Genomic DNA, 15466 nt, shown 5'->3' with positions numbered 1-15466 from the left:
CAGTCTATTTTAGTAATCTGTTTTACACGGAATAAAAATGGCCATGTGTCAGTGCTTTGCTGGTATTTCTGTATCTGGGTGACATTTTGTAAAATGATAGGAAAGTGCATGCCACTGGTCCCTGTACTTTCCTTGCTTTTATTGTAGTAGCATTATGTCATATTAAAGTATGTTACCAAGAGCACAGATAAGTGCCCTTACTTCTGAGTTTGACATTTGCTTGCTGCTCCCAGTGATCTTAAACAGATGGAGACCAGGAAAGTGTTTGCCCTGCGGAAGAATTTCAATTTTCTGGCCTCCGATGGTAGTGATAAAAAACAGAACATTTGTGTTTACAACCCTGAAAGCTCATACGTTTTCTCCTTGCAGTTTTAACAGGGATTAACACCATGCTCTTTCTATGAATAATGTTCCCAGGTCTGGGAGAGAACTGTTGCCATAAAGGCCTGTTCAAATACCGTAATAGTCTATCTTCTAGTTCTCTGTGCTGTATTTATGGTGGATGAAGCACAGATAGTGTTTATTGTTGCACAAGTATTCTGAATAAAATGTTGCATCTCACTGCAGAAGTTTCAAAGCTTGACACATGCATACATATTGGGTGCAATGGCCCTTTTTTCATTCCAAAATGTAATTTTCTTTTAACCTATTTTAAGTATGTTGCACATCCATTTAACCAGAAAAAAAACCTGTTAAAGGAGTGTAGGTAGATATAAAATGCCCCCATTTAAACCAGTTCTGTATTAATTAAAACGTCCCTAAGGCTCCATTCACACCTGAGGTGTATTGTTTTTAGGCATTTTTTTGGGCTTTTTGCAGGCGTTTTTTGCAGGTGTTTGGAGGCAGGCATTGACGTCACAAGCTCATGTGCTTTTTTGAGCTTCAGGCATTTTGCTTTATGCCCCTTTCACACAGGCGGACCGTTCAGATCCGCCTGTCAGTTTTTTGGGCGGATCTGAACGGTCCCCCAATGCATTCCTATGGGGCATCGGATGTCAGCGGAGACATGTCCGCTGACATCCGATCCGTCAAATCTGGACGGATGGAAACCCTATTTTCCATCCGTCCAGCGGATCGGATGAGAATGGACCGACGGTCCGTTCCCATTCAATTTCCCCCATAGAGATGCATGGGGAACTGACAGCTGTGTCTCCGCTCACAGCGCGGAGACACAGCTGTCATCCTTCTGCTCAGCGGGGGATCGGCGGATCGTTCCTCCGCTGAGAAAAACAGACTCCATCCGACGGACGGAGTGTGTGAAAGGAGCCTTAGGCGACAAAACGCTCATATGTGAACAGGGGCCATTGAAATGAATAGGAGTTTGCTTGTTGGGCCTTTTGAGGCTTTAGAGATGAGTGTTTTACGAGCTGAAAAACGCTCAGGTGTGAACAGGGCCTTAAAGAGGAAGTAAACCCTAAAAATAAAAAAGGAGAAAAAAAAAAAACCTGTAAAGACAAAGGCATAAATGAGCTAGTATGCATCGATGATAAAAATAATACAATTAAAATACCAAAAAATAAAAACTACTGACACCAGTGGGTGAACTTCCAGGATTGCAAAGGTCAGACTTGCAACCGAGCCCTGGCATTCCACCACCGTGGGGAGGCCCCAAGATGGCGGGAAGAGGGCCCACTGCAGAACTTGTGAAAGGGTCCCACCGTGGAACCGTAATAAAGGGCTCGGCAACAGGAGTAAAGGGCCCCAGGACCAGTGGAAGAGCCCCAGGCTTGAAAGGAAGGGAACCGGCCAGGGGTCCAGGGGGCTCTTCTTGGTTTCTTGCACTGGGACCCTGAAGGTTCTAGTTACGCCTCTGGCATGTAGCTTGCATCAAGTGAACTTAAAGCAGGTCTTTCCCCCTATTTCATTAAAAATTACTGCAACGGAGATCTGCATTTTGATATGAAATCACCTTACATCCATTAGTTAAACATTTCATGCTTTACTTACTATTTACTCTTTTTCCATCTCCGGGTTTAAAGGGTAACTCCACTTTTGTGGGGGAAAAAAATCTGCAAATAAAGAAAAAAACCATAGAGCGTATACAATTTTGGCACAAATCATATTATGATTGTTATTAAAAATGACCTTTCCTTTTCAATCTGCAGCTGTTGTAGTTTTCTGAAAATGCAATGCAATATGGCTACCTGGAGCTGTTCTGTACACCTGATGTATACTGACCACACCCCAGAAACAGCATTTCCTGCTTTTGTGATTGGCTCACCAATTTTCCCAGAAGTCTGCACTAAGATACAAGGCAGATTTCTTGTATCCCCTGCAACAAAAATGTCATTTTTGGTGAGCTACTCCCAATAGGAACACGTCTAAAGGGATGCAGGCTCAGCAGCTTCCCTCATTAGAGCCCTGCAGCTGCCACAGCTGACAGATAATTATAAAACCACTCCCATTTCACCCACTCAGCACAGAGGAACAAACCATGATTTCTTCAGAATACCAAAAGGTAGGAATCTGCAACAAAGTTAGTTAAAATTCCTTGTAATGTACAGAGATCACCCAGAGGGGAATGTTTTTTTTTTTCTCAACAAAAGTGGAGTTATGCTTTATGTCACTGGTGATGTAACCAGGGCCTTGCTGCATCATCCTGGCAACTTCCAGTCACATGTTTGATGAGGCAGACCCAGAGTTTTAGGCAGAGTTCCAGGAAATAAAGGGAGATGGATTATTCTGCCCTTTGTAAAAATGGCCACTGTGAGCAGAATGGTGCGGAAAAGAAAATCGAGGTATGCAAAGAAAAAAAAGCCTGCAGTTATCTATATGTATCTGTAGATTGCCATTAACAAACCTTTCGAAATGTGCTTTTGTTGTAATCTTTATGATAAGGGTTGAAGTTCCTCATTACGGTGATTAGCAGACCTGTCAAGGAAAAAAAAAAAAAAAGAAAAAAACAATTCTGGTCCATGGGATTGAGAATCCCTCCCTTACAAATGAGGATTCTCAGATCAGATACTTGCTTTCCAGATCCAGCAATGTCCTGCTTTGATCCACTACACTCCTGCCACAGTCCAGGTCCTGCACCTCTGACATCGCTGGGTGCTTCTTCCTGCTTCAGGCCCCTGGCCCAGTTATGATGCACGATAATGTAAAAAAATTCCACGATAATGTAAAAAAATGGTCTACACTAATCTATGTATGCATTTTTAACTTATTTATTGATATAGCATTAATTACCTACAAGTGATAAGTGTTTACCAAGCATTGTTTGTGGCGTAATTGTGGTGTGATACTATATTTGCTTGGTGTTTTATAAGGACCATTGTCTCTCCCATTTACCTATCCTTACTGGCAGCGCCAATATACCCTATTACCTTCCAACAGTTATGATGCACGCCAGGCCCGCCCTACTCCAGCTTCTGTGAATGGAGTATGAAGCAGGGCAGCTACTCGGCACAGAACTCTGAAGACAGCGAGGATCACTGTAGTAGCAGCAGTGATTTTCTGCTTCAATAGGGATTGGCCAGGTATAGAATGTCATAAGATATCTGCATATGATGAGGGATGATAAATTTGACATATTTCTGTAGCTTCTGAAGTGTGACTTTCTTATCTTGTAGAGGAGGCAGTGGCTCCAGGAAGCCATGCGCAGTGCTTTTGCGGGCCAGGTTGATGAAGTGCAGCAAATGAAGGAATGCCTACAAGAATTGAACACATATACAAGCGATGAAGATGGAAATGATCGAAAGGAAAGAGCATTGGAATTTCTTGTAGACCTGTGTGAAAACCTTGATAATGCTTCAGGTAAACATTTGCAGGAGTAAGGTGTCTTGCTTTTGCTCTTTATTAAAAGGTCAGAGACGCTTGTGTTCTTGTGTTATCATCTTATGTACTATGTTGGAAAGACTTAACCACTTCCTGCAAACCGACGTACCTGTATGTCAGCTTGAAAAAACTACTTTTAGTAGAGCTATAAGTAAAACTTTTTTTTCTCATTTAGGATGGAGTAGGGGAGGGTTAGAATCTGTGTGTGTGGTTTGTTTTGTTTTATATATTTTTTTGCCATCTGCGTCCTATTGGGGAGACTTGCCTTTACTTCCTGTCCCATAGCGAAAGCAGGAATTGAGAGGAAATTCCTGAAAATTAACCACTTGCCAACCGTATAACTTGTATATAAGTCAGCAAAGTGGTAAAGCTGCGCCGGATCACGTACTAGGTACCTCCGGGTCTGGGGCACGCATCCGTTCCTGCTGTGATTATACACAGTGGGAGCTGATTTGTGGGTACTGCAGACTCGATGTCCACCAGCACCCGCTAATCCTTTGGTACACAGGCAGAACTGCGGTCTGCCTATGTAAGGCAGATCGCCGTTCGGTCAGAAGGGAAGGCATTGATCCTGTGTTCCTGCAAAGCAGCAACATGAATCAATGCCTTCCCCCTTGTAAAAGCACCTCCCACAGTAAAAAAAACACCAGCTAGGCGCACAGTTAACCCTTTGATCGTCCCTGATGTTAGCCCGTTCCCAGCCAGCATCATTAGTACACTGACCTTGCATATTACTTAGCACTGATCACTGTATTAGTGTCATTGGTCCCCAAAAAGTGTCTGATTTGTCCGCAACAATATTGTTGCCCTGCTATAAGTCGCTAATCGCATCCATAACTAGGAAAAGAGAAAAAAAAATATCCCATAGTTTGTAGACGCTATACCCTTTGCACAAACAAATTAATTTACACTTATTGGGATTTTTTTTATTTTACCAAAAATATGTAGCAGAATACATATTGGCCTAAATTTATGTGTGTGTGTGTGTGTGTATATATATATATATATATATATATATATATATATATATATATAATGTGTGTGTGTGTATAAAGAGTATCTCACATAAGTGAGTACACCCCTCACATTTTTGTAAATATTTTATTATATCTTTTCCTGTGACAACACTGAAGAAATGACACTTTGCTAAAATGTAAAGTAGTGAGTGTACAGCTGTAACAGTGTAAATTTGCTGTCCCCTCAAAATAACTCAACACACAGCCATTAATGTCTAAACCGCTGGCAACAAAAGTGAGTACACCCCTACGTGAAAATGTCCAAATTGGGCCCAATTAGCCATTTTCCCTCCCCGGTGTCATGTGACTCGTTAGTGTTACAAGGTCTCTGGTGTGAATGGGGAGCAGGTGTGTTAAATTTGGTGTTTTCGCTCTCACTCTCTTACTGGTCACTAGAAGTTCAACATGGAACCTCATGGCAAAGAACTCTGTGAGGATCTGAAAAAAAGATTGTTGATCTACATAAAGATGGCCTAGGCTATAAGAAGATTGCCAAGACCCTGAAACTGAGCTGCAGGACAGTGGCCAGGACCATACAGCAGTTTAACCACTTTAAGACTGGGCCTATTTTTGACTTTGACTTGGTGTTTTTTTAGGCTAGAAAACTACTTAGAACCCTCAAACATTATTTATATATATATTTATATATATATATATATATATATATATATATATATATATATATATATATTTTTTTTTTTTTAGCAGAGACCCTAGAGAATGAAATGGAGATTGTTGCAATATTTTTTATCACACTGTATTTGCGCAGTGGTCTTCCAAACGCAATTTTTTTTTGGAAAAAATTCACTTTTTTGAATTAAAAAATAAGAAAACAGTAAAGTTAGCCCAATTTTTTCCCATAATGTGAAAGATAATGTTATGCCGAGTAAATAGATACCCAACATGTCATGCTTCAAAATTGCGCACGCTCGCAGAATGGCGAGAAACATTGGTACTTAAAAATCCCAATAGGCGACACTTTAAAAATTTCTACAGGTTACCAGCTTAGTTACAGAGGAGGTCTAGAGCTCAAATTATTGCTCTCACTCGAACGATCGCGGCGATACCTCACATGTGTGGTTTGAACACCGTTTACATATGCGTTTGCGTTTGAGTTCGCTTCTGCACGCGAGCTAACGTGGACAGGGCGCTTTAATTTTTATTTTTCAATTTTCCTATTTATTTTATTTTTTATTTTTGCACAGTGTTTAAAAAAAAATCATCATTTTGATCATTTTTATTCCTATTACAAGGAATGTAAACAACCCTTGAAATAGAAATAGGCAGGTCCTCTCTTTTTTGAGATCTGGGGCCAAAAAGACCTCAGACCTCACAACTACACTAAAAAAGAAAAAAAAAAAAAAAAAAGTGTTTGAAAAAAAATCGGCCCTTAAAACCAGTTGCTAGGCAATGACCTTTGACGTCGCTCCGGTCCTCCAAGACCATAGAGTCGAGTGAGGGCCATCTTGCCCTCACTCAACTTCCTGTCTCAGAGGATCCTGGAGCAGATCGTTTTCCCCGCTGCCGGCGGGTCCGGTAAGCCGGGAAAACGGCCAGGACGCGGCGGGAGGATGGGGGGCACCTATTCCGCTGCACCATAAGAGTGATCCCGCGCCGAATCAGCCGCTGGGACCACCCTTGTCTGAAAGCCAATCGCACGCCGTTTTAAAAAATACCAGGGTTATGGCAGCTATCTGCTGCCATAACCTCGGTATATAGTGTCAAAGGACCGACGTAAAACATGCGGCGGTGGGTAACTGGTTAACAGGCCAGGACGCGGCGGGAGGGGGGGGGGCACCTCTTCTGCCGCACCGTAAGGGTGATCCCGCGGCGAATCAGCCGCTGGGACCACCCTTGTCTGTAAGCCGATCGCCCACCGTTTTAAAAAAAAACAGGGTTATGGCAGCTATCTGCTGCCATAACTCCGGTATATACAGTGCCTTGCGAAAGTATTCGGCCCCCTTGAACTTTTCAACCTTTTGCCACATTTCAGGCTTCAAACAAAAAGATATAAAACTGGAATTTTTTGTGAAGAATCAACAACAAGTGGGACACAATCACGAAGTGGAACGAAATTTATTGGATATTTCACACTTTTTTAACAAATAAAAAACTGAAAAATTGGGCGTGCAAAATTATTCAGCCCCCTTAAGTTAATACTTTGTAGCGCCACCTTTTGCTGCGATTACAGCTGTAAGTCGCTTGGGGTATGTCTCTATCAGTTTTGCACATTGAGAGACTGAAATTTCTGCCCATTCCTCCTTGCAAAACAGCTCGAGCTCAGTGAGGTTGGATGGAGAGCGTTTGTGAACAGCAGTTTTCAGTTCTTTCCACAGATTGGATTCAGGTCTGGACTTTGACTTGGCCAACACCTGGATATGTTTATTTGTGAACCATTCCATTGTAGATTTTGCTTCATGTTTTGGATCATTGTCTTGTTGGAAGACAAATCTCCGTCCCAGTCTCAGGTCTTTTGCAGACTCCATCAGGTTTTCTTCCAGTCCTGTATTTGGCTCCATCCATCTTCCCATCAATTTTAACCATCTTCCCTGTCCCTGCTGAAGAAAAGCAGGCCCAAACCATGATGCTGCCACCACCATGTTTGACAGTGGGGATGGTGTGTTCAGGGTGATGAGCTGTGTTGCTTTTACGCCAAACATAAAGTTTTGCATTGTTGCCAAAAAGTTCGATTTTGGTTTCATCTGACCAGAGCACCTTCTTCCACATGTTTGGTGTGTCTCCCAGGTGGCTTGTGGCAAACTTTAAACGACACTTTTTCTGGATATCTTTAAGAAATGGCTTTCTTCTTGCCACTCTTCCATAAAGGCCAGATTTGTGCAGTATACGACTGATTGGTATAAATACACCTATTACGGTGTACAGAGCCGCGCTCCTCTAAAGTGCACTAAGTGTAATATAATCTAATTAACAGATAATAATACATATATAAAATTACTGATACCAATTAATAAATATAAAGTGCATTAACGATGGTGAATAAATATATAAAGTGCAACAGCAATGAGTGAAGAAATCACATATAAAGTTCCATGCACCAACAAGCTTCAGTGCAGTCTCTAAAGGATTCTTCCACACATAAACATATCTTCAATCCCTTCACCACATGGACACCCAATGTGTGAAAAGGCTTACCAGAAAGCACCGACCCCTTAGTTATAGGGGGTCAGTGTAGGCAGAATGATAATCATCAGAAGCCAATAATTCCAGAGTAGATCTGAGCCCTCCTGGAGGATCCACCTTACAATCGCCAGTATGCTGCTATACTTCAGAATCCTTAGACAGCCCCACGTTCCTCAGCTGAGATCCCGGGATTTCTCTGTGAAAGGCCTCTGTAGTTTCCTTCACCAGATCCGTTAGAGCATAATACTCGGGTGTATGTGGAAGTATTTGTTGTTCAATGTCTAAATTAATCCCATCCATGTACTGAGTCTTGGCCAGATTCACCTTCCCTGCAATCCAGGCAGCTCTTTGCTTTGGGTCTACGATGTCCTTCACTGGTACATTGCCTTTTAGCATGAATCTCGCTACTTTGGAGTGTGCAAAGCACATCAGTTTGGGTCATAAGGTGCAAATAAAGCCACCGTGGTCACCTTAGACCAGTCATAGTTGTTCTAGGAAAAGTTGACATCATTATGTTCCTCTTTCTAGGTCTATGCCTTCCATGTACGTGACAGAAACTGGAAGGACTATGACTGGTCTAAGGTGACAGACGGTTGCACCACTGGTGACCGGGCGATAAGATGTGGGGGGTGTACCCGTTGGGGGCTCCTGCCAGGGGCCCCTTTTCCTGCCCGTCCCGTTTTCTGAGGCCTCATGGTATAGCCATTTTGCTGTAGCCTGTGTGCTCAATGCATGGCGGCCATGTTTGTATAGTCTGGCGGCCATTTCGCGTTGGTTTGCTATTGAAAATAGCGGAGGCCATGACAGTGGAGTCCTCTGGGTGGCGATTTCAACGGTAGTAGCCCCTCCTTATCCCCTGGTGCTGACTCCTGCATATTTTCACTTCCTGATTGCTGCACGATGAGTGCAAATTATCCTTGTGGCTGCAGGTGCCTGTTTCTGCTGGGTGTTGAGTCTGGTGAGGTCCTCTCCCTCTCTGCTGAGGATGGATTACGTGCTCTGTTACTGGCGACCGAGTGGTGCTGCCGGAGCGGTGGGGGTGTCCCTTAGCAGTGTTTTTACACTTTTTTTTCTTATGGGGTCCCCCTATTGACTCATAGAGTCTTTGGAGCACATTTCCCCATCTGATCTCCTCTCAGAGGGTGGGGGGCCCTCTGGATCCCAACCATCCATTGATGCACTGACAGCGATCCTGGAGTCCTTTGTATCCCGGGTGGAGGTGGTGGAGGGGGTTTTTGGGCAACGGGCTAGCAAAAAGCATCCCCCACCTTGCCCTGCCTCATCTGTCTCCTCAGATCCTGAATCTGATTCGGCCGCTGCAGACGTGGGTCACTCTGCTGGGTCTGCGACCACATGCCCTGAGATCTCAGATAGTGAGGATGATTCCTCCACTCGTGTAGCCGCACAGGAAAAGGCGCTGGTGGATGCACTGATTGTATCTGTGCGTGAGACCTTAAAAATGGAGGACGCAGCTGAAGCTGCGGCAAAGGCGGCGGTTCCCTTTTGCACTAACAAGCCATCCAGAGCGGGAAAGGCATTTCCTTTCCCCGCCTATTTTGACAGGATTGTCCCTAAAGAGTGGGAACAGCCAAAACTTCCCCTTGTGGTCCCTAAGAGATTTGCTATGCAGTACCCCTATGAGGAGTGTCTTCCAAAAAAGTGGACTGTTCCACCGGCGGTCGACCCTCTGGTCCCCAGACTGAACAAGGCAACGATGATTGGCTGACAGGAAAGTGGAGGCTGTGACCCGCAATATGTACACTGTGGCTCAGTGTTCCCTTTAGCCTGCGCGCATGCGCGGGCGCGCAGTGTGAATGAAGGTCCCGCGCAAGCACCTATTCAAACCGCGCAGCCGCAGACGTGGCGGCCGTGTAGCAGAGCGTGCGCCGCGAGAGCACGCCCATTGTGTGACAATAGCGAATGAAAATTCGCTATTGTCACACGGATCCTCCTCCTGGCCAATCAGGGAGCGGGTCCTCCCGCTTCCTGATTGGCCGAAAGGCCAACTTCATGCCATTGGCCGAGGAAGAGGCGCCGGGACTCGGGGAGTCAGGAGGACTGAGGAGAGGCAGGAAGCCGGGGAATGAACTGAAGAGAAGCTGCCGCCCGTGACCATGAGGTAAGTGCACGGGGGGGGGGGGAACACTGGCATCTCTACATTGATTTGGGGACAATGCTGTGGGCACTCTGCATTAATTAAAAACTGAAAAAATGGCAGAACCATTACTAGACTCGGGACTGAAGAGTCTCTACATTGAAAGGGGGCACACTGGCATCTCTACATTGAAAGGGGGCACACTGGCATCTCTACATTGAAAGGTGGCACACTGGCATCTCTACATTGAAAGGGGGCACACTGGCATCTCTACATTGAAAGGGGGCACACTGGCATCTCTACATTGAAAGGGGGCACGCTGGCATCTCTACATTGAAAGGTGGCACGCTGGCATCTCTACATTGAAAGGGGGCACACTGGCATCTCTACATTGAAAGGTGGCACGCTGGCATCTCTACATTGAAAGGGGGCACACTGGCATCTCTACATTGAAAGGGGGCACACTGGCATCTCTACATTGAAAGGTGGCACACTGGCATCTCTACATTGAAAGGTGGCACACTGGCATCTCTACATTGAAAGGGGGCACACTGGCACCTCTACATTGAAAAGGGGCACGCTGGCATCTCTACATTGATTGGGGGCAATGCTGTAGTACTCTGCATTGATTGGGGGCAATGCTGTAGTACTCTGCATTGATTGGGGGCAATGCTATGGCACTCTGCATTGATTGGGGGCAATGCTGTGGGCACTCTGCATTGATTGGGGGCCACAGAAAAATGATCAAACGTTGACCGGTCCGCGGCGATAAAAAGGTTGGGGAGCACTGCGCTCAGAAATTTTTTTATTTGCTCAGCCCAGTAAAAAATTAGAGGGAACATTGCTGTGGCTGGTTCAGCACTCTGCCTGTATTTACCATTGTACTGGTGTCGCAAACTCTTGACAGAGTGGGCTAAGTTTTTATGCCTTGATTTGGAGGGGGAGTAGCCCCCCCCCCCGCCTTTTCTGAGCTGGCAGACCAGTTGATCCAGGGGCTGCAGTTTATCTGTAATGCCTTGTTTCAGCAGTGGTTGTTCGGCATATGTTTTGCTCAAATGCTGGTCTGTGGACCAGACTTCTAAAAAGGCCTTGACTGATCTTCCATTTTAAGGAGATCACCTTTTTGGAGCTAGCCTGGATGACCTAATTAAGGGTCTCACATGGGGAAAGAGTATCTTTCTTCCACAGGCTAGTAAGGGCAAGGACCCTCGTCGTAGATGTGGGCCATCCTTCTCGTCTCATAAGAAGTTTTTTCGTCCCTCAGAGGTGACTGACAAGGGAACCAAGCCTTTCAGGGCCTCCTCTGGTGGATCCAAGTGAACTTTGGTCTGGCAAGTGGAGAGCGGGCTTCTCATGACCCGTGGACAAAGCACAAAACTGAACAAAAGGGGCTATAAATTAGGGATCGACCGATTATCGGCAATGCTGATATATCGGGGACCGATATGCACTTTCTCTGATATATCGGAATCGGCCCCTGAGGTTACCGATATTGCTGATATTTCGGTAAAGTGCTGTACCAAAGTGATGCCTGCAGCTAGAGGCATCACCCCAGTACCGGCGTCCATAGTCGGCGGTCTTGTAATGACAAACAATGCAGCTGAGAAGCCGCTTGGCTGTCATTACAAGGAGCGGGAGGGGACGTCTCAGTCCCAGTCCCACTCTTTTTTTTGTATAACTCCTTCAGCATTAAAGATGCACCCTCACCCGTATTGGGGGGGGGGGGGGGGTGGGGGATGTCTTTGCTGGTTTCCGGACCCGTGGACTTCCCTGGTACAAGACAAGTGGGTCCACAAAGTCATACGGACCGACTACAAGATCGAGTTTCGCTCTTACCCCCCTTAGCAAGGTTCTTTCCTTTCAACTTGGGCCTGTCCCTGGACTGCTTACAGGGTTAGTTTGGGGTGGTGCAAGACCTGTTACTTCAAGGGGTGATTGTCCCGGTTCCGACATCGGAATGTTTTCAAGGTTTTTTACTCAAACCTGTTAACAGTTTCCAGGAAGAAAGGCAAGGTGCGTCAAATGCTGGACCTCAAGGCACTGAACTGCTTTGTGCAGGTGCAGAAGTTCCAACGGAGTCCATTCACATGGTGGTGGCATCCCTGCATCAGGGGGATATTCTTGCCTCTATCGATATCAGGGATGCTTATTCTTCACATTCCAATATGTGCCGATTATCCGCGTTTCCTCCGCTTTGCCATGGGAGAGGAGCATAATCAGTTTGTGGCGTTACCGTTTGGTCTCACCTCTGCTTCTCGGGTCTTCACAAGTGTTAGCCCTGGTGCTAGCATTGTTATGCCAATGGGGGATCGCGGTACTTGGACGTCTTCCTTCTGCGAGCGGTGTATCCTACTGTTCTAGTGGAAAACCTGGAAATCCCCATATGAGCTTGAGGGAGTTTGGCAGAATTCTGGATTTTCAGAAGTCTGCTCTGGTTTCCGTCCACAAAGCTGGGCTATCTGGGTCTGACTTAGCCAGAGTGCCCTTTCCTCTGGACAAACTCCAGAAACTGCAGGCCACAATTCGTCTCCTGCTGTCCAGCAGAGGGCCATCCCTCCGGACTTGCATGCGGGTGCTGGACCTGATGGTGTCTACCTTCGAGGCGGTTCTGTTTGCACAGTTCCTTAGGAGGTCCCTGCAAAGGGAGATTCTGGCCAAATGGGACATGAATCCGCAGTCTCTGGACAATCCGATCCGGCTGATTCTGCTCTGGGGATCTTGACACTAGAAGAGTCCAGACTACCGATCAATGTCTTGGAACTCAAAGCGATCAGACTGTGCCTGGAACATTGGACGAATCCTCTTCAGAGATGTCCAGTGCGCATTCAATCGGACAATGCCACAGCTGTGGCTTATGTCAATCACCAGGGGGGCACAGGAAGTGCCCTGGTGGCTCTGCAGGTAGCCGGCATTCTAAGGTGGGCAGGACAGCTGGTTCCAGCCCTCTCCGCAGTTCACTTCCCCGGGTTGGAAAACTGGCAGATTACCTCAATCCACAGGCGTTGGACTAAGGGGAGTGGTCCCTTCATCTGGAGGTGTTTCATCAGTTGTGTCTCCGGTGGGGCAACCCCGAGGTGGATCTGTTGGCATCTCCGGCTCAACAGAAAGGTGCAGAGGTTTGTGTCTCAGTCACGGGATCCTCTGGCGAACACCAGACACGCTGGCTGCCCCATGGGGTCAATATCGTCTGATTTACGCCTTCCCTCCTCTCAATCTTCTGCCAAGACTTCTACACAGGATCGAGGCAGAAGGGATTCCTGTCATCTTAGTGGCCTCGCCGGGCTCAGTGTGGCTGGTCGCTGTTGTTCCTTGGAAGCTTCCTCTCAGGGAGGATCTGCTGTCCCAAGGACTGATCTTCCATCCTGCGTTACAGTCGCTGGCGTTGAACGCCAGGTGATAATGGACAGAGGTTTGTCTGAGTCGGTGGCTATGACTTCTGCGCTCAGGGTGTCGGAAATGGTGGCGTTATCCTGTCGTTCACTGTCATTGGTGGTTCACAGTGATAAACTGGTTCTTTGCCCCTGTCCGTTGTTCCTTCCAAAGGTTGTCTCTGATTTTTATTTGAATGAAGACATTGTGTTACCTTCCCTAAGTCCCAGGCCAAAACATCCAAAGGAAATTGCCTTGCATGCCTTCGATGTGGTCCGGGCAATTAGATTGTTCCTGGCAGCTACGGAGTCTTTTAGGGAGTCAGACTCACTATTTGTGCTCATGGATGGGCCTCGAAAAGGGTTGTCTGCTTCCTCTGTGACCTTTTCCAGATGGATCAGACAGACAGTGATTCAGGCCTATTCCATCAGGGGTCAGGTTCCTCCTTTCCCTGTCAAGGCTCTACTCGGGCGCTCAGTGCCTCCTGGTCCTTCCGTCATCAAGCATCAGTGACGCAGGTTTGCAGGGCGGCCACATGGTTGTTGGCGCACACTTTCACAAAGTCATATAAAGTGGATGTGTTGGCATCTGCGGATGCTTATTTTGGCCGCAAAGTTTTGCAGGCTGCTGTTTAGAGAACCTGGTCCTCTTTGAGGGTGTATTGTTGTTTTCAGGTGAGCTCCAGTTGTTTTGGTTGAACTCCTGTTTACCTGGATGGCTATAGTTAGCCTTGGGAGTTTCTTTTTTGCTGTTCCCATCCCTCATGTTTAACACTGCTTTGGGATGTCCCAATGGTTGGGAAAATCTGGAGCTGTGTCCGTCAATGAACGAAAGAGAAAATGGGATTTTTGACTTACTGTAAAATCCATTTCTCTGATGTTCATTGACAGAGACAGCATCCACCCCTCTGTGGAGTTGTAATTCTTCTGACACTGCTTGTAACAAAACTGAGTACCTATAGCAGAGGGGAGTATACCCCCTGGGACTGCCCATAGGCGTAGCCAGACTTTTATTCCGTCTAGTGTCCTACTCTTGTAGGGGGCAGTATAACCCAATGGTTGGGAAGATCAGGAGCTGTGTCTGTCAATGAACATCAGAGAAATGGATTTTACTGTAAGTCAAAAATCCAATTTTCTCTTTCGTTCATTGACGGACACAGCTCCTGATCTTCTTAACCATTGGGACATCCCAAAGCTGTGTTAAACATGAGGGGATGGCAATAAAACCTAATAGATATTCTAATCCATTTCCCAACTGTCCAAAACTGAAAAAAAAATGTTTGCCTTTTAGGTATACTTTTGCTCTGAAGGTACAAATTGGGAAACATTATGGGCTCATTTGCTCAGCACTTCAACATCATTCTGATCATGTAAGAGGATTTACAATTAAGGGGAAGTTACCATTTAATCTTACACGCAAAGAGCGGGGATTAGAAAAGAATATCTCTACATTGATGTGGATATATTACTTCAAAACATTATTCCTTTTTTTTTTTTTTTTTTTAGCTTTTTGTGCTTTTTCCTACTTCAGATGTTCAGGCATTGTATTTATGTACATACTTTACATTTGCACTGTCAGTGGTTTATGTAGACTTCTGTTAATCCTCCCTTCTTGGCTTATGATGGTGTGGACAAATGAAGGTGGGCCTTTAAAAGAGATACTGCATAACATAGAGGCCAAAAAATATGAGTCCATCTCTTTTTTGTAGCCACACAAGTCTATGATGTCTAAATCCATTGTATACAATACATCAGTGCTTGATCAACATGAACTGACCTCTAACCCTTTGAATGGCACCCATGATGAAGGGATTGGGTCAGGATGTATTGTATGTCTCACTTCCAGGTTCAATGCCCTTTTTTCATAGATAACCCATAGGTGGTGTGATCTGAGCCAAGATATATGCCTGTATAAAGATTTTATTGATTAAGGTGATTGTTGGATGAATATAGAGATGCCAAAGTAATAGCAAACAGGCCTGTCAGACCCACTGCGCTCACACCCAGAGTAATGTCTCCCTGCTCCTTGTGGTCTGTAATGAGCCACAGAGGCTTACCACAGATTAATCTTG

At 45.6% G+C, this 15466-nt stretch overlaps 1 protein-coding gene across 1 annotated transcript in view; it reads left to right on the top strand.

Moving 5' to 3' along the window:
• The window catches only part of HSPBP1 (HSPA (Hsp70) binding protein 1), a 91014-nt gene that overhangs the window by 24878 nt on the left and 50670 nt on the right, over positions 1 to 15466 (top strand). Inside the window, exon 3 of the mRNA XM_082274361.1 lies at positions 3570 to 3753. Within this exon, the coding sequence (XP_082130487.1) occupies positions 3570 to 3753 (184 nt within the window). The remainder of the gene's footprint in view (positions 1 to 3569; positions 3754 to 15466) is intronic.

Source organism: Pelophylax lessonae (genome assembly GCF_965119305.1).
Source record: "Pelophylax lessonae genome assembly, chromosome: 12".
Lineage (NCBI taxonomy): Eukaryota > Metazoa > Chordata > Amphibia > Anura > Ranidae > Pelophylax > Pelophylax lessonae.
The sequence above is the reverse complement of the archived record's forward strand: the minus strand, read 5'-3'. Positions and strand labels throughout refer to the sequence as shown.